Source organism: Pecten maximus, chromosome 1 (genome assembly GCF_902652985.1).
Source record: "Pecten maximus chromosome 1, xPecMax1.1, whole genome shotgun sequence".
NCBI classification, from domain to species: Eukaryota; Metazoa; Mollusca; class Bivalvia; order Pectinida; family Pectinidae; genus Pecten; species Pecten maximus.
The window spans coordinates 57,903,196-57,929,938 of NC_047015.1; the positions used below are offsets into that span (position 1 = coordinate 57,903,196).

The following is a 26,743-nucleotide window of genomic DNA, read 5'->3' on the forward strand; positions in this document are numbered from 1 at the left end:
TCCAGAAACCAACCAACCTATAATAGTTACTCAGTGCGGGTATACCCGGAAACCTACCAACGTATAACAGTTACTCAGTGCGGGTATACCCAGAAACCTACCAACTTATAAAAGTTACTCGGTGCGGGTATACCCGGAAACCCACCAACTTAAAACAGTTCAACAGTTTGGGTATACCCAGAAAAATACCGGCTTATAATAGTTTAACGGTGCAGGTATTCACGGAAACCAGCCCAACCTACAACAGTTACACAGTGCAGGTATATCCAGAAACCAACTAACTTATAACAGTAACTCAGTGCGGGGATATCCAGAAAACAACCAACTTATAACAGTTACTCAGTGCGGGTATATCCAGAAACCTTCCAACTTATAACAGTTACTCAGTGCGGGTATATCCAGAAACCAACCAACTTATAACAGTTACTCAGTGTGGGTATATCCAGAAACTAACCAACTTATAACAGTTACTCGGTGCGGGTATACCCAGAAACCTACCCACTTATAACAGTTACTCAGTGCGGGTATACTCGGAAAACAACCAACTTATAACAGTTACTCGGTGCGGGTATACCCAGAAACCTACCCACTTATAACAGTTACTCAGTGCGGGTATACCCAGAAACCTACCAACCTATAACAGTAACTCAGTGCGGTATACCCAGAAACCTACCAACCTATAACAGTAACTCAGTGCGGGTATATCCAGAAAACAACCAAATTATAACAGTTACTCAGTGTGGGTATACCCAGAAAACGACCAACTTACAGCAGTTACTCAGTGCGGGTATATCCAGAAAACAACCAACTTATAACTGTTACTCAGTGCGGGTATACCCAGAAAACAACCAACTTATAACAGTGACTCAGTGCGGGTATATTCGGAAAACTACCAACTTATAACAGTAACTCAGTGCGGGTATATCCAGAAACCTTCCAACTTATAACAGTTATTCAGTGCGGGTATACTCGGAAAACTACCAACTACTTATAACAGTAACTCAGTGCAGGTATACCCGAAAACCTACCAACTTATAACAGTTACTCAGTGCGGGTATACTCGGAAAACTACCAACTTATAACTGTTACTCTGTGCGGGTATATCCAGAAACTAACCAACTTATAACAGTTATTCAGTGCGGGTATACTCGGAAAACTACCAACTTATAATAGTTACTCAGTGCGGGTATACCCAGAAACCTACCAACTTATAACTGTTACTCAGTGCGGGTATATCCAGAAACCAACCAACCTATAATAGTTACTCAGTGCGGGTATACCCGGAAACCTACCAACGTATAACAGTTACTCAGTGCGGGTATACCCAGAAACCTACCAAATTATAACTGTTACTCAGTGCGGGTATATCCAGAAACCAACCAACCTATAATAGTTACTCAGTGCGGGTATACCCATAAACCTACCCACTTATAACAGTTACTCAGTGCGGGTATACCCAGAAACTAACCAACTTATAACAGTTACTCAGTGCGGGTATACTCGGAAAACTACCAACTTAAAACAGTAACTCAGTGCGGGTATATCCAGAAACCTTCCAACTTATAACAGTTATTCAGTGCGGGTATACTCGGAAAACTACCAACTACTTATAACAGTAACTCAGTGCAGGTATACCCGAAAACCTACCAACTTATAACAGTTACTCAGTGCGGGTATACTCGGAAAACTACCAACTTATAATAGTTACTCAGTGCGGGTATATCCAGAAACCTACCAACTTATAACTGTTACTCAGTGCGGGTATATCCAGAAACCAACCAACCTATAATAGTTACTCAGTGCGGGTATACCCGGAAACCTACCAACGTATAACAGTTACTCAGTGCGGGTATACCCAGAAACCTACCAACTTATAAAAGTTACTCGGTGCGGGTATACCCGGAAACCCACCAACTTAAAACAGTTCAACAGTTTGGGTATACCCAGAAAAATACCGGCTTATAATAGTTTAACGGTGCAGGTATTCACGGAAACCAGCCCAACCTACAACAGTTACACAGTGCAGGTATACCCGGAAACCTACCAACTTATAACAGTTACTCAGTGCGGGTATACCCGGAAACCTACCAACTTATAACAGTTACTCAGTGCGAGTATACCTGGAAACCTACCAACTTATAACAGTTACTCAGTGCGGGTATACCCAGAAACCTACCAACTTATAACAGTTACTCAGTGCGGGTATACCCGGAAACCTACCAACTTATAACAGTTACTCAGTGCGAGTATACCTGGAAACCTACCAACTTATAACAGTTACTCAGTGCGGGTATACCCGGAAACCTACCAACTTATAACAGTTACTCAGTGCGGGTATACCCAGAAACCTACCAACTTGTAACAGTTATTCAGTGCGGTATACCCGGAAACCTACCAACTTATAACAGTTACTCGTGCGGGTATACCCGGAAACCTACCAACTTATAACAGTTACTCAGTGCGAGTATACCTGGAAACCTACCAACTTATAACAGTTACTCAGTGCGGGTATACCCAGAAAAATACCGGCTTGTAATAGTTTAATAGTGCGGGTATACCCAGAAACCCAACAACTTCTGACATTTACTCAGTGCAGGTATATCCAGAAAACAACCAACTTACAGCAGTTACTCGGTGCTGGATAATTTGACCTTTTTTCGTTTCACCCATCAGCCTTTGGGGGTCAGTCAAGACCAAAATGTGCATACCATCAAACTGTCATCCCATGCTAATAATGTTAACCAAGTTAGAATGAAGTCTAATGGAAATCAAACAAATGATAGTCAAAATGGCGTTTTCCTTATATAATCTATTGTAAAGTTTGCCCCCTCTCCAGGGCAAACATGATACCCCAGGGTCATGTTGTTTATTATTTTGGTACAGCACCTAAAGACCCTTCCAACTATTAAAATTATTTGATTCTATCTTATTTGGGTCTTGAAAAGATTTTTTTTTTTAGATTTCAGTCAATTTGACCCATTTTGGCCCCACGCCCCTCAGTCCCCTGGGTAGTGGGGACCATATCATTCACAATTTTGGTTGACCTTTGGCCGTGGGAGGTTTCTGCAAATTTTTATTGAAATCGGTTCTGTGGTTTCTGAGAATTTGAAAATTTAAATGAAAGCGAAATATGTATCATATAATTACGATATACTTTTTTTTTTGAGTAATCGAAGTAGTTATTACTACATGTATATCACTTATGGTCAAACACAGTTTATCAACAGGGACCTGGTAATTTATTACAGTCTACATGTATTTGGACCTTCACTAGTGTGTAACACAGGGACCTGGCAATTTGTTACAGTCTACATGTATTTGGACCTTCCCTAGTGTGTGTCACAATGACCTGGTAATTTGTTACAGTCTACATGTATTTGGACCTTCCCTAGTGTGTACAGTACAGGGACCTGGTAATATGTTGTAGTCTACATGTATTTGGACTCTCACTAGTGTGTAACACAGGGACCTGGCAATTTGTTACAGTCTACATGTATTTGGACCTTCACTAGTGTGTAACACAGGGACCTGGCAATTTGTTACAGTCTACATGTATTTGGACCTTCACTAGTGTGTACAGCACAGGGACCTGGTAATATGTTGTAGTCTACATGTATTTGGACCTTCCGTAGCGTGTATAGGACGTTTTCAGACGTTTTAGGGGCGAAATTAAAATTCGGTAAAAATGACACCGAATTGAGGCGTTTTGAAGGATTATATCAAAACTCACGCTCCCGATGTTTCAATTTTACCTAAATTTAATCTAGCCCCCCAAAACGTTCAAAAATGTGCTATACACAATAGGGAAAATCAAAATAGACTGTAGAGAGTTCTTCCTGTGAGTGTATCATATACACTAAATGTAAGTGTGAATTCCCTGCCATGATATACATACCACCGACGTGGACACACAAATGTAATGTAAATCCCCTAAATGTGGCTTGTAGATTTCTTGTCCAGCTGAACAACATTAGATTTACAGTCAATAAAGTCAATACGTAAAATCGCCCTTTGTGGAAGTGCAAGTGGGAGTAAGAAGAGAAAAAAAGTAAAATTTGAGGTGAATTAGGATTTATTTAGAGTCCCTCAAAGCTGGAACGTTGACAATTATTTTTTTTTAAAAACAGTAACGGGACCTTGCCCGAACAATGATGAGGTTTCCACTCTTGTCCGGGATATTATGGTCCTTGATAAGTGTGTGATGTTTGAAAAAAAATCCTTCAATCAATTAAGCCGATTTATCTCGGACAACCTTTTTTTATATAAAATAATACCAGTGACCTTGATATTAACCCAGCAACCCAAAAGCTCGAGCTCGTCCGAGATATTATGGTCCTTGTGATTCTGTGAAGATTAAAACCCCTCAATGAATGAAGCCGCTAGGTCAGGTAGGGACTAAAAGAGGATTTGGAAAAAGACAATATGTATAAATAACCTATAATAAGAAGTAAATTTAAGAAATACGTTAAGGATCACAGCGCTTTCCGGAAATCAAATGCATGAAGAAACTATTGAAATCTAACCATTTAGTCCCTTTAATGAACATGCTAATCTGCTAATAAGAAATTAAAGTGGGAATTTCAACTGGAGTCATATTTACATTATAATTAGCGACGTGAATATAAGACGACGATAAACTAAGTTTAGACTCTGTGAACATGACTAGAAACAGGCCCATTGTCCTATATATACCATCCAAAGACACGAGACTCTAAAGTTCGTAATGTTGTTGAAAACGAAATCCAGTATCTTCTATAAATGCCCTTTATGTGAAAAGGTTAATGAAATGCATACCGATAATTTGGAAAAAAGATAAATGTGTTAAAAGATGAAAACTTATTACCATTTTGTCAACTAATCTTGGTAGGCCAGTAGGTATGTTTGTATATATATATATTGCCATCAAACTACTCAAGGAATTAGAATTGTGCAATATTTTTTTTAAATCCGGTCAGGATTTGATGGCGATATTAAGTCTACATTATCTATATAATACTGTACAAAAAAGTATGGTTATACCACGGGTAGGTACACTATATTATTTGATGGCGATACTAAGTCTACATTATCTAATATAATACTGTTCAAAAAATGCAGGGCCATACCACGGGAAGGTATATATATTTTTGGCCATGTGGTCATTATATATCTGTTAATACGATATGAATATGAAGCCGTGACCATGTACATGGACATAAAGCACTTTAATAAACTCAAGTACCTGCTACACAGGTGTCATCATCGCTGTGTTCCGTTTAGGCCTTTCTCCATTTTCTCCGAACTATAAATCAAGTGTACAACTGTTTCCTGTTTTTATTCCACCATCATCAGATGGTTGACTATTCAAATCGTCCTCCGTCTGTGGTCCGTTTTCCGTCCGTCGTCCGTCCACAAACAATCCTTGTCTTAAGATTTTTTCTAAAACTTCATTTGTAGGCTCCCCTACATTCCAAGTTGTGTTCATTCAATTTTGAGAGTTATTAAGGAAATAAAAATCGCCGAAAGGCTGACAGGTAGCCATCTTGAGTTTATTGACATTATTATTTCTCCGGAAGTTCTTGGTGAATTTATCTCAGATTACATATGTAGGTTCCACTTGCAACTGCTTAGGAGAAAGACAGGAAAGGTGAGAAAAGCAGAGAAAAGATCAGCCTTACACTCTCCATAGTAAAACAGACGTAAAATAGAAGACAGACACGCATCAGGCCTTTCCTATGGTGGCTCGTTAGGGCCAAGTATCAAATCTCGCATTCTCGCACTCTCGACCTTAGGTCGAGAACGCGAGAATGCGAAAACGCGACGGAGAGGGAGCGAAAACGCGAGATTGCGAAAGAGCGAAAACGCGAGAATGCGAAAACTCGACGGCGAGAATGCGAAAACGCGACGGCGAAAACGCGAGATTAATCTCGCACTCTCGCCGTCGCGATTTCGCTCCCTCGCCGTCGCGTTTTCGCGTTCTCGCGTTCTCGACCTAAAGTCGAGAACGCGAGAACGCGAGATTAGTCATGAACGGCCGTCCTCGCACTCTCGCTCCCTCGCGTAAGGAAGTTCCCATAATTTCACATGCGTGTTTAACTCAAAGCGTCTGGAGGATCGGGTCCTTTTCCGAATTCGATTCGGCAAATAAAATGGCTTCGAGTTTCGAAGGTAAGTGTTAGACTTTATACTGTTGTTTTCATGAATAAATCGTCGTTGTTTGATGACAAACGTATACGGTAATAGATAGAACCTAATCATGACAGGTCTGCTGTGTATATATATAGACTACTATATATGTCGGTGGGTGATGGAGATGCGTGGGTATGGGCGGCGGAAAGGTACGGTAGGTTACATGCTTATAGACAACGTTATTACTTCAGATAATTGAGGTGTACATTGAGGCATGTGACTGTATCAGACCGAGGGCTAGACTAGACTCTAATTAAACTTTTTTTTTATTTCGATCCCACGTATGGGCGGCGGAAAGCCCGAAAGGGGCAACAAAACCTATGTCAAAAATCATATCAATAAACTTTCTTTTCAAATCAACATTGGTTTTGTTTTAATGGATTTAATTAATGATATTTATTTGTTATGGAAATATAGATACCTGGGATGATATATTGAGGGATTTGTTCTTCAAAGATTACACCAATTTGGAAATGCAAACAAAGCTGCACTATAAAGGAATTAGTATGAGGTAAGTGGGCCTAATATGCACTAGCTTGTAATGTATACATGTATTATGTTTAAGGATATAGAACAGAATATAGAAATAAAAGGTACGTGTATGTGTGTCACACAAAGCATGTTGAACATGTAAGATTTTAGAATTTAATGAAAATTAATCTTTATGAAAAATATAGTATAGGCCCCTAATTTTTAATTAATTTTTTTTTGACTTCAATGGAATTCGGATTTATTGAAATTTCACATACATGTAAAGAATAATTTGCTCTTTCCTCTGATAGGCTTAATATTTGCATAAATTTCTATTGCTGATTTCAAGAGATATTGCATGTTTCAGTTCTTAAAAAAGTTAGCAATGTAATTATTTTAAGTAAGAATAAAAAACCTTTAAAGTATAATAATTTAGTTAATTATTAACTTAGTTTTATTAAGTTTGGGACCCCCAAAATAAGTTTATCATATATAAGTTATAAACATATTCAAATAAATAATCTGTACTAGGATCTGGTCACTGCTTTGTTTATGCATGTAGTTGTAGCCCCGATCGACATATATCTGCAATACAGATTTGTTGTGTTTCTTATATTATTTTACACTTTTAAAATGATATGTATTCTGATACGCCTTGTAGTAGTCGTTCAATAAAAAGACACTTGAGGAGACTGGGTTTGAGGCAACGTGGAAGATGGAGTACACAAGAAATTGTTACGGCAATTCAGGTAGTTCAGTTGACACCTAGACCTTCAGATCAATTACTATATAATATTTGTCCCTTATTTTTAATATGTCAGATCATTTGTACATGTAAGTCAAGATCATGATTCTTTCTATGTGTACCATGCCAATACACCCACCTGTTATAATCATGTACTTAGATATATGTAAAGATAATATAAGCATGTACATGTACCTGGTCAATATATCACTGACAGTTTAGACTATAATGGTCTGTTTAACAAATGATACTGTTTCCAATCAATTTTCTATTTACATATTATACTCAGAAATATATTGCGGTAAAAAAGGTGAATTATTTTTATCAAAATTTAATATTGAATGAAAAAAATGGGAAAATTTAATTAATAATTCTTAAACCCTTTTTTTGAAACTTTTACTTTTAAATGCATACAATGTTTACTCCCTTGAACTTGTTGGCACAACTTTCTCTCTCTCTGTGTCTGTAGGTCAATTCGACACAATCACAGGCAATTCTGAAATTAATTATGAATGAAGATTCATTGGTGAATGAAAATGTGTGAAAGTTAAATTGTCTATGTATGACATGTTTGCATTGTTATAAACTTGATAAAAAAAGAATAAAGATTACGAAAAAAAATTCTTCACTATAGAAAACTGACTTTGGTGATGCAATAGTATACTACTATAGCAGCATTGCCATACAATGGTATATTCATGAAGGTACATGTTTTGATAAACGTTTGTAATTTTGAATAATGTATCTTCCAATTCATGGCAACAGTGTATGATGATATTATCAATATATTGTTAATTTAAGGAAGAAATAAAAGGCAGTGGTCAAAACCTGGGATACCGCAGCCTGACTAAGAGACTTTTGACAAAGCATGGCATGGCAGTTGGAAGGTAAATACTAAAATCATTTAACCTTTTTCATTGATTATAATTTAATCCTACAAATTCAGTGAGATAACACTTCTGTGTCGCATACAACTTTCTTGATTACTCACACTTTTTTATTACCATAACATCTTGAGTAATGATTAAGGTTGTTTGACTGTACCATGTAAGTAAATATGCCTCAGAATCACTTCTATGTTGCAGGATCTTGTTCATTAGCCTCTTAGAGTATCCATGTTTTTACTATCCGACTGGCCCGTATTAGCTTCCAAAAAAGTGTTAATGTTATCTGACTTTGATATAGTACATATATTGTATGATATTGCTAAATGTTGTAGACTCATATTTTACACTAATCCTGTTGTTGAATTTATTTTTACAGAAAATCAGTATCTAGCATTCTTAGGCAAATTGACCCAAAAGGTGTGGAGCTTAGGACACATCACTGCCTGATCAGGAGGACATACTACAACAAGGGGCCCAACTTCCTGGTCCATATAGATGGGTATGACAAATTGAAGCCTTTTGGATTAGCCATACATGGAGCCATCTGTGGGTGAGTTTGACAAAGTCTGTGAACATTTCAGTATCTTAATTAAACTTCTTTTAATATGACTGTTCAAATCCCCCTTTGCTCTTGATCTCTTGTTTAACCCTAAACAGTTATTGTTATTCACTGCGTGATTTGAAAAGGCAAACAAGTGGTAAGTTAATTTTTTCTCTTGGAGGGCAGCATGTATCTTTCTCTAGTTGCATAACATGTATATATAGGAACTCCCTTGGTTTCTTTTTGTGATCTGTACCAAGAAATGAAGATACATGTATGTATGATAGTTTTTAGACTGATTGTGATAAAAGTGACCAATAGACAGACCATCTTGATTCAATCGTTCTATTAATCTAGTTATTATGTCACAATATGATGTTATTCCTATTGGCATGACTTAACATAGAAATGGGAGAGAGAGAAAAGCAGGGAAAATATCATACCATACTCAATTAAAGTTCATTTAATGGTGTGCATCAATATCTTTCTTATCTAGTTTGAAATAAGTATCATTATGGTTTATATAGTAACTTTGAAGTTTTAATGCATAGTAATAATGAGTTAGTATCTGAGTATTCCTATATAATCAAATTCTTGACTAAGTCTTCTTTTAATTCAAGATCAAACTGCATATAACAGGAAAAAAATCATAAAATATTGCCATAGGTTATTTGATATTAATTTGGAATGAAACCTAAGTTTCATGAATTGTATTTGAAATTGCTCTTGTTTTAATTGTAAAAGTTGTAAATATTTAATATTACAGATTTTCACGACGTGTCTTATGGTTAAAAGTTGCCAGAACCAACAATGACCCAAGAGTGGTTGCCTCATACTTTCTAGAGTTTGTAGAAGAGATAAATGGTATGTAAAGCAAAACTTTAAGGTGAACATTCATCATGTATTTTAACAATTTAAAGTAATGCAAAAGCCAACACCCTTGCCGCCAAAGTGATACCTATATGTCTCAGGTGACACAAAAATAGATTCCTTCCTCATTAGCATTGGTATAATTTACTTTCAGTTTTGTTTCTTTATCAAAATGATTTAGGAGTTCCAAGGTGTATTCGGGCAGATGGTGGGACAGAAAATGGTAGTGTGGAAGATATGCAAAAGGCCTTGAGATGGTATGACGATGATGATATGAGTGGAGAAAAAAGTGTAATAATTGGTAGCTCTACTTCAAATCAGGTAAGATATTATTTGCTTGTGAAAAAGACACACCCATGAAATATCTGAATTTATAATGCCACCACAAACGTTCATCGAGTGTCCTGCCATGTTTCATGACCACTTGCCCGTACCCCGACAAGATATGAGAAGCTATCAAAGAATTTTATGCTGAAATTGGGCAATAAATCACTATATTCAATCATTCATTGTTGCAGAGGATTGAACGCTGGTGGAGGTCAATGCGGCAGATGGGGATTGGGTTTTGGATCGACTTTTTCAAGGATTTAGAATATCAAGGCCTTTTCTCCAATGCAATTGAGATGCACATGTAAATAGCATTTACTCTGAGACTCTTGCATCATTATACAACGACCATAGCCAAGCACATTTAAATTTACAACGACCATAGCCAAGCACAATTAAATTTACACACGATATCCTACTTCGCATCTTCACCAAAACAGTGGTGATATTCGCATCTTCACCAAAACAGTGGTGACTAACAAGACCCATTTACTTCCTGTACAGCAATAGGATGCATATTTGACGTTCATCTACTGGCATTTCAAATGTGAATGAAGAAAACTATTTTGATAAAAAGGCAATACTATATAGCTTTTTTTACTTTGTCTAGAACTCTTCAGTCTACCAATGTAAATGTACCCCAGACTTGGTAATGCAGGTACATGTACATCCTAGTCAGCAGATTTGTCCTGCACTAAAATGAGATCACCTAAAAAGACCATTTAGAATTATCTCTTACATACCACTAGACCTTTCTTCCAATAACATTAATGCTGCCAGGTTAATATTGGTTTTCTTTTTAACAATTGTTTCAGAATTGTATATCAATTATTAAGGTGTGAAATCTCCAATTTCTTTTGTTTATAAGTCGCATTGATTATGGAAATGTTTTGATTTTTCAGATTTTAATTTTATATACATTTTTTGTTTATTTGTTCAACAGAGAATGCCTTAGGTTCTGTTTTACAAAAATAATTCAGCAAGAGTTGAATCAAATACGACATGACTGGAATCATCACAACATCAGGATGACATCCAGACAACCAGAGGAGTGTCCTTCTGGAAAACCAGAGATGATGTATCTACACCCTGAGCTATACGGTATTGTTAAATTTTTTGTTACAATTTTTTAAAAATTTAATTTAGGTAATCTTAACCCAAAGGGTCATCGACATTGTTCGTCTACCATTCCAAGCCTTCATATATAAGTGTTTCATAAATAATAACACTTTACTGGTGGTACATTAACTAATTTAATAATGAATTTTAATGAAACTTTGCTAGAACCAGAAGGAATTCATCTTTGTTAAAATAAGGTTCCTAATAGCCAGACATGGTGTTGTGGCCTAAAAGTTCCAAAGGGTTAAACTTCTCGATCTTTAAAATCTAAAAGTTCTAGAAATGCCATCTCTAAAAAATGTTCAGGCTGAGCCCATGGGACTCCCCATTTGTCCACAGGGAGGAATCAGTTTACCATATATAAGGAAATAAATGTCTTGCATCTTTATTCACATAATATGAAGGTGTGTAATGCATTGTGTCTTGGCAATACTGAATTCTGTGATGTGAAATGGGGAACTTAATCCCAATGAGTTGGACTAGGTGATGTGGCAGGAAAAGTGATTACATATAAATGAAATAATGATCTTGTATATAAAATTATGTCCAGTTTTAGAATCGCTGAAGATTATTTTAAGTTACGAAATAAAAGTTGTTGGTATACCCATGGTCCCCATTTTACCCCAGGAAGATACAATATGATCATTTTTACAATTAGATCATTGATACTTTATTTGAAATTTTCAATTCTTACCTAGGACACCAACATTGTTTATAGTTTATTGCCTATAATTATGATTTTATCAATTTGTATTATTTCATTTCAACTCTGCATTGTCAGATGAATATATACTTGGCAAGGTACACAAGCCTCCCGCTTTTGCTTTCAATGCCAATCTTAATTTTAAAATTTTGATTACCATATATTACATGTATATCATAATGTTATGTTTTAGGGACAGTGGATTACAAATTTTCAGTGAAATTAAGTGATGTGGAGTCCTTGAAGAGTTTCTGTAGTTATCCAAGCTGCTATGGATGCATAGAGGAGATGAAGGAACACTTCACGTCTATTTTGCTTGAAGGTAGAAGAAGTGAGCCTATAAATTCTGAAGATGCAAAGGAACTGTTCCAATGGATGTTACAAAAGATATAGATTGGATAAGTTGACAATGTGATGAGGATTGTGACAATAATAGTTTATCCTCAAAAACTTTAAAGATTAACAAAAACAAGAGGCCAAAAGGACCTTAAATGGTTATCAGACTTAACATTGAGTACCGGTATGTCAAACTTCAAAAAGTAGTATAACCCATAATGGTTGAAATGTTGGATACATGTGACATTAAAAGTAGGTCAAGCTCATTCATTTGAATAAAATTGGTATTCCTCCGTCCCAGCAAGCTACAGGCCCAACATCAGGTCTCTATATATATGTATCTAGGTTATTGAGAAGTTTTTTTTTAAATATCATAGCCTTTTTGACCCCAGTCACCTTGAAAGTGGGTCAAAGTCATTCAATTAAACAACATGGTGGGGCTTTGCATCAGCATGGTACAGGCCCAATATGTCAGATGACTTAATAAAGAAATAACATGAGCTAAATCTTTATTTTTTATTTGATTTGAACATCAATCAAAGAAAGAAGCTAACACTCAGAATATTAATGTTCATCCTTTCTTGTAAACAACTGAAGACACTCTCTAAATCATTGAAAATAGCATGTAATTGAAATTATATCCAGTCTTACCACGTTGAACCTAATCGCATTTGATTAAATTGAAATGAGTCCAGCATTTAAAAGCTATTTTTAAAGGAAAAGCTTATGGAAAATGACAACATGCGAAATCAGATTGCAAACTATACACATTTGTCTCCTAATTTAATGTTGGGTAGAGGGATTCAACCAACAGGTTATAACACTTGTTTACCCTAGGTTAGTTGACTTATTGTGTCATTCTTACATTTTTTTTTCATGTCTTAAAATCTTATCTTCCACAAAATGCGAAATCTAATCTTGAACTAGTGACCTTCACCTTTACATGACCACAGGTCAGTTGATTCTCAATTTGTTTTTTATAAACTTTGCTTCATAATTCCCTTAATGCCATTACAAAATATTGATCAGTCGACTAATATTGAAGTTATCAATTTGACCATACATAACTATTAAGTAGTAAGTCTATTCAGTAACAGTGATCTCATAGTTGACATTTTGACCAGATTCAATCCCACTTTGTATCATTCATCACTTCTCACTCAAGTTTTGCCAGGAAGCCAACTTCCGGACAAACAGACAGACGACGGAGTCAAATACATTGATCTCCAGTTTCACTGGCAGGGGTCTAAATAAATGTTCTTCACTTGAGGATAGCTGCTATACATCTAAAGAAATTGGCACAACATGCAATGAAAGCCTTGAACACAATTTTAAAATCCAAGAAACTTTGCTGTCATGAAAACGTTTTGATTGTCAAACAAGATTAAAACCTCCTGCCCATTTTATTGCTTTTGTAATTGTATCCTGAAACTCGTCAGGATCATCGAAACCACGCCATATTGTTAATATAAGGGCACAGGTGTGGGCTGTTGGAAATTGTTTAGTGCTTCCAAAGGACACTTCCAGAGATTTTTCAAATCCTAGTGGAGGAATGCTTGCTGCTCCAGTCCAAAAGGATAACACCTCGTCTAATGAAATCCCTGTGGATCCCCCTGAGAGAAAAAATTAAAGATACTATTGTCACAGATCTAATTTTCTAATACATGTATCAATGGCTACATAAATATCATAAAAAACATTTTGCAGAATACAGGGCATGTGATACTTGTATAGAAATCTTTCAAACAATACAAACATACCCTCAATGTTTCATTCCTTAAAGATCATCGGTTCATTAAACAAATTCATGTTTTGCAGCTGAACATACAGATCAACTATACGCTGTAATGCAATATAACCATTTAAATATTGAGCAGCTCGGATTAAGTTTTCAATTTATAGCTTGAATTTTAAAGCTGGTAAAAGTTTGTATTCTGAAACACATTTTGGTCTGGCAGAATATTCTACACTAAAATCTATATGCCATTATAGATGCAAATGGTATGTGTTAATAATGTAAATAACCTTCTGAATCGGCAAGAAAAGCTTCTAGACAATACAAAGCCTTTTCCTCCTGCCTCTTATTGTTGGATCCATCAGGACTCCAATTCACCTTGTAAAGCTCCCTGATGTCTCTGAACCGTAGAGCTTTGCTGGTCTGGGTGAAGAGTTGAAGAAAAGACTTTGGGGCCAGTTGGACTGCATCTAGCAGTCTTCCCACTTTGTTCAATCCATTCCTGAACTGAACAAATTCTGACTGGACTCTGAAATGTAATAGACACATTGATACATGTGCATATTTCTGTTGTATGGCCTCGGACCACAATAATACTTCCGGGTCGTTGTACACGAATGTAGTACATATTGAAATTTCAGGACTGTTGCTAAATATTTTTTCCTGACTTAGCTGCTACAGATATGGACATAATTTTAGCATAGATTTATAGTGCAATATGTAATCTAGTGGCAGAATTTTATTTTGACACCATTTCCATGTTTGTTTGTGAGGCAGGACACGGGGAGTTATAAGGCTTGAGTAGTAATATTTTGTGATTTTCCGGATTTTCCTACAATATAGTAGGGTGGTTACACTTAAATAAAAATAACTTTGTTAAATGCCGGTCATGAGGTACTTTCCAGCTCACTGTATGTTCAGCTTGAATAGTTCTACACGTGATGTGAAAGCCAGATTTTTTGCAAACTTCTGAAATATTTTAATTTCGATTTTTCTTTGGTAGAACAAAGAGGGAAATTAATTGTGGTCTGAGGCCTGTATGCCTATACAAGGTCAATATATGTATGTTACTATCCATGTAAGGAAACTATGGTGGATTATATTCACTTTGGAGTGGGACGCAGGCAGGGGGTACAGCATTAGCTCAGGGTTACTCATAACCAGTGAGCTAATATTAATAGTATTACCAAGGGCAATAACTCTTTAGATTACTTTTGAATCATTTCCATTTTCAAACTCGAAGATCTTGTCAATATATATCAACATACAAAGGTTATTGTTGACACACAGACCAACGCTGAAAGCCACTCTATGGCATAAGGTCACCTTGGTCCTTTAGACCAGGTGAGCTAAAAATTCAAGAACTTATAGCGTCTGAATTTTGATAGAAATTGTGTTGAATTTTAGGAAAATTATAATTGCCTCTCTTGTCTACAGTTGACCATGCCTGACACAAGATCTTATCAAGGACTCTATACACACTGACTTTCAAAATGAATTGAACTAACCGCACGTGAGTAACCCGACATCCCTGAAACTTCATGTGTGAAAAATTATCTTCCTTTTTGAAAAGTGTTCAGTTTGATCAATATCACTCAAGGGTTGAAGCACTGTCAACTTTTGGCGTTATGTACGTACAGAGAGCTGATGAGGAAAACCATAGTCTCCCCCCTTCCGCAGCTTCACTGTTTACCATGGACTTTATAATATTTGAATCATCAGAATTATTTTGCATTTTTTTTTTTAATTTTAGCTGGAAAACATTTGGCTCTGACTTACCGGTAGAAAATTTCATTTTTTTTGAGGATGTCCATTAGTTGTTGTTTTTTCTCAAAATGTCTAAAATTAGAGATAGACAAACTCTGTTCCAAGCACCAGTCACTGATTGTATCCAGTTGATTGTGGTACTGCTTTTCATCAAGTGTATTCTGCAGCTAAAAAGAAAGAAACAAACATTATTTATGTAAGAACGTTTTATAGCACACCACTCAATGTACCTATACTGGCAAAATCATATTTTTATATTCATTATACTCCAGTATCAGTGTTCTAGAAATGAATTTCAAGGATGACGTTCAACTAAGTTCAAATTTATTTTAAGGTAATCATACTACAATATTCACATGTTCAGGTGGAATGAATATGCACATAAAGTAAATTTGAAGTCCCCTGCCAGCATGAAGAAGATATTGATGAGGATGAAGGTTATTCAAATTATAAGAGAATTAGATGATTTTTTGACGAAAATTGACTTATCCCAATTTGTACATTTATTTGCTTAAAAAAGAAGAAAGTGTTGCTCAACCCAGCATACTACATTGTTAAATGAGCCAAGTTTACTGATTTATTATGTAGATCATATCAACTCACCAGAATTAATTTCTCTCTGGTTTCCCAGTCGAAGATACAATCCTCCAACAAGGGCAATGTTTCTGTCTCCATAGCAACCTCTCCATCTAACACAACATTTGCAACAGCTGGATGGAGAACTGGTATACCTGGCCCACCATGGAGGAGGGAAAAGGCAACCAGTTTGCCTGCCAGTTCATAGAATCCTTGAGATAATTTTTCAAGGTCATGCCGAAAAAATTTCTGCCCTTCCTGACCCTGAAAAATTTTCCCACATATCTCTGCCATAAGACCTCTGAAACATGAAAAAAATATCTATTGATGGATTGGTGGACCAATGAAATGATTACAAACTGAACTTTTAAAAGAAAAAGAATCTGATCTGCGGCTAGAAAATAGCTTTTAATATGCATGAATACCCTTCCACCAATTTGAAAGTGTCGCTGAAATATTAAAACATGAATTGTATGAAAAACTGATGATTGAGGATTTTATAAGGTTATACAGGAGCAACTGTGACCTCAACATTGACCTTGGGACCTGGCTGATACAAAAAAAGAACATGTCTGAGATATTCTGTGTATATTGATGTACCTTCATCAAAATATTATTAAGAAATGCAGAACCTAGAGTGACGATACTGAATCAGTCAATGATTTTCTATACATTTTATAGGTAAAGCAAAACCAATTTCATCTCTTACCTAGACTCTAGAGTAAAGAACCTGTGGAGTGTGGGAGAAAATTTTCCTATTTGACACTTTATTAACAAGAGGCCAACGGGGGTCAGAGTCACCATTTGTGCAAAATCTGTTCCCCTTCTGCCAAGGATGTTTCTGGCCAAATTTGGTCAAAATTATAGACTGGTAGCGATTTGAAGCAAATGTTGACGGACGACGGACGGACGCTGCGCCATGACATAAGCTCACCGGACCTTCGGTCCAGGTGAGCTAAAAATGTACCAACTTTTTCATCGGTAATCATTCGTTTTCTGCAGACCTACCTCAAAAATTCTCTTCTTGGTCCTCCAAGATCATCACCATCTTCGCCACTATAAGTTACTTTAAATGGCTCACAAAAGTTGAAGGATTCCCTTCTCATGACTCTTAGGGCAGACTTTAACAAATCTGACCTCATGATGACTATTTCACATGGATTTTCAACTAAAACGAGGGATTGTTTCTTCCACCATGATAAAATACCTTCCATAGTCAGATCAGTCCTAAAAGCATTTAGAAAAAATGCATCTCATAATATACATTAATTCAAAGAAAGATTGCATGCCATGCTCAATCTATAATTCTATGCTGATAAATATAATAGTAATATAGTATTACAACTTCTTGGTAAAATTAAACATTCAAAATGTCTTCAAACATTAATGCCCCTACCTTCCAAATGAAATAAGTTATGCAAAATTTTCTGAAACTTGGACAATATTTAAATTGTGACTAATCAAAGACCAGGAAATGGCTGATACATGTACATGTACTTTGTTTTTCAACAAAAAACTAGAACTGTAAGCTGATTGATGGCTGACTGATCCCCGCTCCCCCCTCTGTTATTTGTAAAGTACAGTTTTATATATAGTATTTTTGATTTTTTACAAATTTAGAATTCATTTTTGATGAATATAAAATCAGCCAAACAACTGAAAAGATAAAGCTCTTTATCAGAAAAACTGTTAATAATGACCTGATTCTGAGAACGGAGTAGAATTCACATATAAACACGGCCCATTTTATTGGTGTGAAATTTCATTAGAATCAGCCCACCAGTTTAGGAGTAGTTGTCAGAACAAGATTAATCTAACAGTTTACAAATAGAAATCAGGGATAACTCTGGCTCTTAAAACCTATGGGAGATTTTATGAGATTAGCAAAATTCCTATGAGATTTGTCTGTATAAAGAGGTACAATTTTGAATTTTTAATGAGATTTTTTTTAAAAACATGGGTAAAAATCCCCAAATCTCTGCCCAAAGTGATCCCTGAGAAATATAATGTTAGTTAAAGTTAATTTGCATGCTACACACTGTGTTAGTTGTTTAGAGGTGATAGAGTAAGAGAGAAAACATTGACATGTAGATAGAGTCTTAGAAATAGACCATTAATACTAAAGTATTTGGAAACATGGCACTCCAATGAATTGTCATGAAGACACTTGAATAGGAAGCAAGCCTTAAGTTATAGAAACCATACACATTGAAGGAGAAACTGAAGAGCAGTACCATCAGCAGAGGTCATGGGGCATAAGATATACAAGCAACCACATGCACAATCACTTACGGTGTTCCTAAACTTGTTTCCATGGCAAGTTCCATTTCTTTTTCAAGTTCTGTACCGATGAAGGTAGATGTAGCTGCAGATGTGGACGAATGGCTGACTCTCTGTATATCAGTAGAGGATAGTGGCATGGTGGTACTACAGGTAGCTACATGTGAATTAGAAAGTGATAAATCAGTAACACCTATAAAAGTTCAGGAAAGGCAGCATGAACCTTACTTAATGTAAGATATGCTCTTATTACCCTTCTGATCACTTTCAGTAACCAATCAAATGTTGAGAAAGTAAGCCCATGAGCGTCAACGGTCACTTGAGTTCAGATATATATATATACAAGACAAATTGACATTGAATAATTTAACCCATATGATCTTGAATGAAGGTCAAGGTCATACACTTCAACAAATTAAGTAGCCTTTGATCCCAGCATGCTAGACTCAATATATCACATCTCTGGGCCTCAAACTTGGTTATTGAAAAAAAGTAGTTTAAGGATTTTAGCATTTTTGACCCTTGTGACCTTGAAGGAAGGTCAAGATCCTCCACTTGAACGCAGTTGATTGCACACCATCCCAGTCTAGTCTATAATGACTCATATATTTGCTATTGCATGGCAATATTTTAATTCCAATTACACCTCTTAATATGTAACTCCAAATAAATAAAAGATATTGTTATCGTTACATACATGTAGGTGACAGTCCATATACTGTTGGCAGTTGTTCTGATTGGCTATTACACAAGTTTTCACTGTCTATCAGCCTCGTGGTTCTCTGTGAAATGAAAGATACATGAATCTCAAAAACTATCTTAAAAGATGTTTCATTTAAGTGGCCAAAATAATGGTGTTGACAAGACAACAAGGATCAAATTTAATAAAAACAAAAGTGTTTTCAAATGTGCAACAGATCCTGGTTTGGAATATTAAGTTGATAGACATTTTTTGTACAGGAATGAAGCATTTTCATTCATATCTATATATTTACACAGTATATACATATATATGAATGTAAGGATTTACCCCAGGCCTTCTGTTGAAAGACACTGTTGGAGTGCCACTGTCCTCAAAATCGCTGGAACTGTCAGATTTTATGTCAGGTAGAGGCGGAATAATAAGGAATTCATTTCCCTCTGTTGTTTCCTCCTTCGCACTTGATTCCTGCAGATACAAGTAAGAGTGCATGTCATATAATAACACAATCATTTACATCCGTTTTGGCAGTGTAATGGTCCCTAGTTTGGATTAGTTTAAATTTATCATCCAGTATGGAATCTCAGAGACTGACATCATCTTAATAAAATATACGTGTCTCAAAACAGTTTCTCATCAAATCACTTTTATGATAAATATTTTAACATTTACAACTGTTCCTAGAGATTACGACCCTCGCACCTAACAGAAGTTGACAAGATCATACTTTCAGTTATTTCTTTATGCTGTAAACGTACATATTTTAGCGGTAATCTTTTTTAAGTATTTTTTGCGCTGAAGACATTCCGCTGCATTATGATTGCGCTAATTGCAATTTCTGTATATTGTTTATAATGTAAGTATTGTCTGTGTGCTAATTCATCATAATGCGCTAAAATGTTGAAGTTGTTTTATGCACTAAAATTTGAGTGAGCCGAAACAAGTGTGTTTACGGTACATCATTTATCTTGCAAACATGGATAAAGACGTACAAAATGTTCGGCATCTTGTTGGAGCTCACTGGATGTGGATTCCCTTGAGTTTGATTGACTTGGTCTCGTTCGTGACAATGAAGGTAGATCTAGATCACTCAAGTCATCAGTTTTCTGCAAAAAGAAAAATTGTAATAATGAATTAGTATTACTATCAATCACTTTTATTCAAACGTTGATCCTCCAACCATATACACTTTATATGAATTTACAAAACCTATCAATCAACAAATGAATTTTCACTAATACATGTAGTTGTTCCCCATCTCCAAACAATATATGAAATAAGAAAAGACCAAAGTGTTACATGGAAGCAAATTATGTTTGTATTTTTGTTTCAAATTGCTAATTATGACAATTGAATATTCTTAAGTTAATAAATGCATTTGTTCATTATCATGATAGATCACACTAAATATACCTTTTGAGTATGCAAATAAATCCTGATGGGACTGGTCTTAATATGACTAACATATTTGCCAACAGTAAACCCTCCCTCTCCATCCATGTCTGGAATAGGGGCGCCAGAGAACGAGGCCAAGTGATAGTTAACTTCATCAGAAGTTACGTTTTGGGCCAATGACTGACCTCCAGGAAAGAAAAGTGTCAGAACCTCTCTCATAAGCTCTGCTTTGCTTGTATCTCGATGAAGGTCCAGCACTTGCTGGCCCCCACCCTTGCTTGCAGAGACAAGCTTGTAAATCCCCTGGCGGACCTCGTGTTTCCACCCAACATATAACCTACGGGTCAGTTTCGTCTTCACATCTTTTTTTGGGGATTTCCTCCTGACCTTTCTCCTGTTTTGAATATCCATGAATTTCTTTATGCAAGGAGATATGTCACCTTTCTGTGCTGAAATATTCAAATTGATATGAATTTAAAAAATAAATCCTCAAATAATACCTTCCAAATTTTAGCTTTAGTATGATCAGATATCAGCTTAAAATTTGAAATAGAAGTCATAAATCATTACTTAGCCATGTAAGCTGAAAACAAGAATTCCATGGAAGTAGATGTGTCGCCTGAGCAGTAAGTTGCACGGAAACTAATTTTCTATTTTTTTTCTGGCATAAACAGCAATCCCATACAAGCTCTTTTGGTAATGAAGGTCTGTATGAAGTTTGGGTTTGAACAGCCTCAGGAAACATGAATTATCGCACAGAAACATCTGTCTGGACGCAATAGCCAACATAGTGATACCTATGTCTCCTGCTTATGCTGGGGACACAAAAACCATAATGACAATACGTGTTCAGATGTAATGCTCCTAAATTCCCAGCCTATCTAAGGCAGTGTCATCCATTTGGGATTGTATAATTCAATGTCCTTCCATACGGCTGCTGGTGGCCATATTGATGTTCTTCACTATTTGTTATACGTCAATTTTTGATATGCACAAATGTTAACACAGATTTAATTAATTCATCAAGATTATTGAATAGAATTTGTTTACACGAAATGCTTAGTACCATTTACCTTTCAAATAGTTGCGGCATGCTTGGGAAATTCTTATCCGGATCCCCATTGAGATGACTCCAAGATGTTGAAAGTCTTCAACAGTCAAATGTTCCACTTGATCTACTGTAATCTGGAAAAATAATAATTAAAATAAAATAATTTGAAACATCAAAAGCAATTTATTTCAGTAAAAATTCAAAACAAAGACATTTTATTTTAATCCCCTACCTCAAATTAGAATTGCTTTTGCATGAAGTTGAATTAAAGATGGAGATTTTAAGTCAATGTGGCACTGACAAACTGACTAACAGTTTCCATCAAATGTAACCAACTAGTGTGTTGAATTTAAATCATGAAGACCAGCATGGTAAAGTCAACCAATAAAGGTAAACAACTGGTAATAATTTGACATACAGCTGAAGGAAAAAAACAACTTTAGCTGTATTGCAAGAATTTGTTACAATTATGACATCTTTACTTTGAAAGTTGATCAAACTTGATAAGCCCTACAGTATAGCATAAGTTATTTGAAGTAAAATATTGACGCCTAATGGATGACAGATGGACAACAGATTCTGCATCATGGCATTCATAATTTAGATCAGTTTCCCTTCTCGGAGGAAGGGAGCTAAAAACTACAAGCTTCATTTTTCCATAGCTAATTGGTAAAGTGATTTTCATATTTCCTCAAGTAGAACCTGACCAAGCAATAAATGGCAGCTTCACTTTACCATTACAGTATTTACTCTACACTTTACCATTACAGTATTTACACCTTACCATTACAGTATTTACACTTTACCATTACAGTATTTACACCTTACCATTACAGTATTTACCCTACACCTTACCATTACAGTATTTACCCTACACTTTACCATTACAGTATTTACACCTTACCATTACAGTATTTACACTTTACCATTACAGTATTTACACTTTACCATTACAGTATTTACCCTACACCTTACCATTACAGTATTTACACTTTACCATTACAGTATTTACACCTTACCATTACAGTATTTACACTTTACCATTACAGTATTTACACTTACCATAACAGTTAATTACACTTTACCATTACAGTATTTAGCACTTTACCATACAGTATTTACACTTTACCATTACGTATTACACTTTACCATTACAGTATTACACTTTACCATTACAGTATTTACACTTTACCATTACAGTATTTACACTTTACCATACAGTATTTATCTACACTTTACCCATTACCAGTATTTACACTTTACCATTACAGTATTTACACCTTTACCATGTACAGTATTTACCACCTTACCATTACAAGTATTACACCTTACCATTACAGTATTTACCTACCTTTACCAGTACAGTATTTACACTTTACCATTACAGTATTTACACTTTACCATTACAGTATTTACACTTTACCATTACAGTATTTACACTTTACCATTACAGTATTTACACTTTACCATTACAGTATTTACACTACACTTTACCATTACAGTATATATACCCTTCACTATACCATTAACCTTGTTTATTCAACTATACTCAATATCATTACTGTAACATGACACATCCATTTTCAAAAAGTGAAACAACTGTTTGTCAACAGAAACCCTAAATACATTTTAAACTCTATTCTCCATTCAAGTAGACAATGATTCACTGAAACATTAAGCCAACTCCTTCAAATGTGAGGAATGATTTCATTTTGCTTTCCTTCTTTTTTTCTCCAATCTCCAATCACATCCTTGTAGCTATATTATTGATGCAAGTGTACAATGTAGTTCGGACAGATGGATATAAGTTTTTTATAACAGTACATGTAACCATGACTCCATGTCAATAGAACAGCCAATACAAAATGGCATTTTCAGTTAATTAACGTCGAAAACAGTTTTATGATTTCATTTTCCTAGATAGAAATTGATGCATTCCATATTTATTTTTTTTGTGTATGTACTTTTCAATCAAATCAATTAAAATGAATAAAAAATATCAACTTCAAACACATTTTTTCTTTTGGCATTAATTACTATTCTAATACATGTTTTTGTTTTTATTAATCTAATTCATACAATGGATATTTACATATTTAACACATATTGCACAAAATTATTGCATGTTTATTAGTCCGCCTGAAGTATTCTAGCCTGGGAGAGCAGAAAGGCCTTGCAGCAATGTTTTTCATTATCTTTTTATAATCTACCTTTCGAGGACATATTACATTTTCTTATATACATGTACTATCAAATCCACTCAACTCTCTTACCATGTCATCCTTGAACGATTGCGTGAGATGGCCACATCCAATCTTCTCCAGGATGGCTTCAATTGGATCAACTTCAACTGTGAACAAATTTCTTAAAAGTGCAGTAAATACAATCTTCAGACAAACATAAATATATACAATCTAAGGTCAAGCAAAATTATAGTTGTGATTCCTCTTTCCAGACTATCACTATTCTTTTTAATGCTGATCCAATCGGTCTCGAGTTCAAACCAAATTTCATATTCTATTTGCCAGTATAGCCACTCAAAACAACGTACTATCCCCTAAATGTTGACCCTTTTTGAAACATTTCATCAGATTTATCATGCTCTGACTAAGTTATACATTTTAGTTCATAAATCACAGAGGATCTGTGTAAATAATTGTCAGGTCCAGATATTTGGACACTTGCTTGATAATGTACATCAATGATCGAAGGCCAAACATCACCTGTTTAAGTGTTAACATTATACACCCTGTGGTAGGTTAGTCTGTAAGGTACTGTACGGTAGTGATGAGCTACCAGTCCTTTGAGATTCATTTGGCATTGTAAACAAAATTTGTTATTACAGATAATGGACAATTAATACTTAAACAAATACTGAATACAGCTCTCAATTAGTTACTCACATATTTGTAAGACAATTCATGAAGTAGGAGTCTGAAACGTAGCTGTCAACTTTGTAAGAACCGCCATATTGAAGAGAGCGGGTAATACTTAATATTAGGCCTAGATCACAAACTGTTAAAAAACCCGGATTTCAGTTTTTGCCAAGGAAGTGGCCCAGGGGCCTTATTATGGTCGGACAGGTCACCTGAATTCTGATATGAACTAATTATACCTTATCCCCTCTCTAGGGAGAAATGTGAGACCCATGCCATGATTCATAATTTTGGTAAAAGACCTTCAGACCCTTCTATGTATGGAAGTTGAATCCACCATATACTGTACCAAAGGTAGATTTTTCAAATTTTACTCAATTTGAGCACTTTTCGCCCCTCCCCTCAAGTCTCTGGGGGTCAGACAATGCCAATATGCACAGGAGCTTGGCACATTTTTCCAAATGATGGTCCATATATATATATGTATTATAGTGTCACTATAATACATATTTATATATGGACCATCATTTGGAAAATCGTGCCAAGGCCCTGTGCCAATATGTATGTACTATTCAACAGCCATCCCATACTGATAGTTCTAGTATGGTTTAGACTATATTATTTTCTATGGCAATTGAATAAATAATGCTAAATATTATATGTTCCCTATATAAACTACAGTAAAATTTGCTCCTACCCGGGGGAAACCCGAGACCCCAGGGACAGGGTCATGAAGTTCACAATTTGGTAAAAGACCTAATAGGCCTATAAGATCTTTCAATCTATGAAGAGTACTGTACCGTATTTGAATCCAATGTTTGGTAGCAGAGAAGATTTTTGAAATGCTAATTTGACTTTTTTGGCCTCGCCTCTCAGCACGCAGGCCTCTGCGGGCAGTCAGTGCCAATATATGCATACTATTCAACAGTCATTTCAAACCGACAAATCTAACAAAGTATTTTTTTAAATCAATAAATCCCAAGGAAAAATATTACACGAACTATATACACGGTAGACTATGACATCTTAAGTTTGATTTTAGAAATCAGTCCAGCCACGTGGACAGGTGGTCGAGTAGCCCGAATGATTCTGGTCGTTTTACTATGGCCAGATCGCAGGGAATACATTCCTTAGCTAGTAGTAACAACGAAGGATGAAACACTTTCAATGCAAAGGTGTAATATGTAACAAATTCTTGATAGGGGTACTTACTTGTACTTTCAGAAGTTGAAGCCATCTTGTAAATTTGGCGCGCGGTGAAGCATCCCGATCCTCCAGACGCTTGGGGTTAAACTTCCTTACGCGAGAGAGCGAGAGTGCGAGGGCGGCCGTTAATGACTAATCTCGCAATCTCGCGTTCTCGACCTTAGGTCGAAAACGCGAGAATGCGAAAACGCCGTCGCGATTTCGCTCCCTCGCCGTCGCGTTTTCGCGTTCTCGCGTTCTCGACCTAAAGTCGAGAACGCGAGAACGCGAGATTAGTCATTAACGGCCGTCCTCGCACTCTCGCTCCCTCGCGTAAGGAAGTTCCCATAATTTCACATGCGTGTTTAACTCAAAGCGTCTGGAGGATCGGGATGCTTCACCGCACGCCTTTACAAGATGGCTTCAACTTCTGAAAGTACAAGTAAGTACCCCTATCAAGAATTTTTTTTACATATTACACCTTTGCATTGAAAGTATTTCAACCTTCGTTGTTACTACTAGCTAAGGAATGTATTCCCTGCGATCTGGCCATAGTAAAACGACCAGAATCATTCGGGCTACTCGACCACCTGTCCACGTGGCTGGAATGATTTTTAAAATCAAACTTAAGATGTCATACCGTGTATTTAGTTCGTGTAATATTTTTCCTTAGGATTCATTGATGTAAAAAATACTTTGTTAGATTTGTCGGTTTGAAATGACTGTTGAATAGTATGCATATATTGGCACTGACTGCCCGCAGAGGCCTGCGTGCTGAGAGCCTACAGGTCGTTCCGGCCCCCGAGTCGTTACGGCCATCGTCGTTCCGTCCATAGTCGAATTTTTACATATTACCCTTGCTTGAAAGTATTTCAAACCTTCGTTGTTACTACTAGCTAAGGAATGTATTCCCTGCGATTGGCCATAGTAAAACGACCAGAATCATTCGGGCTACTCGACCAACCTGTCCACGTGGCTGGAATGATTTTTAAAATCAAACTTAAGATGTCA

At 36.0% G+C, this 26,743-nt stretch overlaps 2 protein-coding genes across 5 annotated transcripts; one reads left to right on the forward strand and one right to left on the reverse strand.

Annotated features, from left to right (window-relative positions):
• Positions 1 to 6,023: 6,023 nt before the first annotated feature.
• On the forward strand, positions 6,024 to 12,667 carry LOC117339248. Of its 3 annotated transcripts, XM_033900731.1 has the most exons (10): positions 6,024 to 6,147; positions 6,586 to 6,679; positions 7,301 to 7,388; positions 8,186 to 8,271; positions 8,648 to 8,821; positions 9,579 to 9,676; positions 9,864 to 10,003; positions 10,201 to 10,313; positions 10,953 to 11,110; positions 12,025 to 12,667. In XM_033900731.1, exons 1-10 carry the CDS (start codon positions 6,129 to 6,131, stop codon positions 12,222 to 12,224), a joined length of 1,170 nt encoding a protein of 389 aa, XP_033756622.1. In that variant the 5' UTR covers positions 6,024 to 6,128; the 3' UTR covers positions 12,225 to 12,667. The 3 variants fall into 3 exon arrangements, with proteins under 3 accessions (XP_033756622.1, XP_033756639.1, XP_033756630.1); XM_033900748.1 differs by lacking the exon at positions 10,953 to 11,110 and having other exon boundaries at positions 6,026 to 6,147; positions 12,025 to 12,111; XM_033900739.1 differs by lacking the exon at positions 6,024 to 6,147 and having other exon boundaries at positions 6,335 to 6,679.
• Positions 12,668 to 12,696: 29 nt separating this feature from the next.
• Positions 12,697 to 25,491, reverse strand: LOC117339234. Of its 2 annotated transcripts, XM_033900712.1 has the most exons (13): positions 25,348 to 25,491; positions 23,945 to 24,021; positions 21,694 to 21,805; positions 20,639 to 21,069; positions 20,218 to 20,331; positions 19,556 to 19,693; positions 19,223 to 19,307; positions 18,538 to 18,682; positions 17,254 to 17,472; positions 16,273 to 16,546; positions 15,682 to 15,836; positions 14,193 to 14,431; positions 12,697 to 13,780 (listed from the first exon to the last, which is right to left on the reverse strand). In XM_033900712.1, the coding sequence occupies exons 2-13, from the start codon at positions 23,945 to 23,947 to the stop codon at positions 13,542 to 13,544; spliced, it is 2,154 nt and encodes a 717-aa protein (XP_033756603.1). In that variant the 5' UTR covers positions 23,948 to 24,021; positions 25,348 to 25,491; the 3' UTR covers positions 12,697 to 13,541. The 2 variants fall into 2 exon arrangements, with proteins under 2 accessions (XP_033756603.1, XP_033756612.1); XM_033900721.1 differs by lacking the exon at positions 25,348 to 25,491 and having other exon boundaries at positions 13,572 to 13,780; positions 14,281 to 14,431; positions 23,945 to 24,802.
• Positions 25,492 to 26,743: the final 1,252 nt, after the last annotated feature.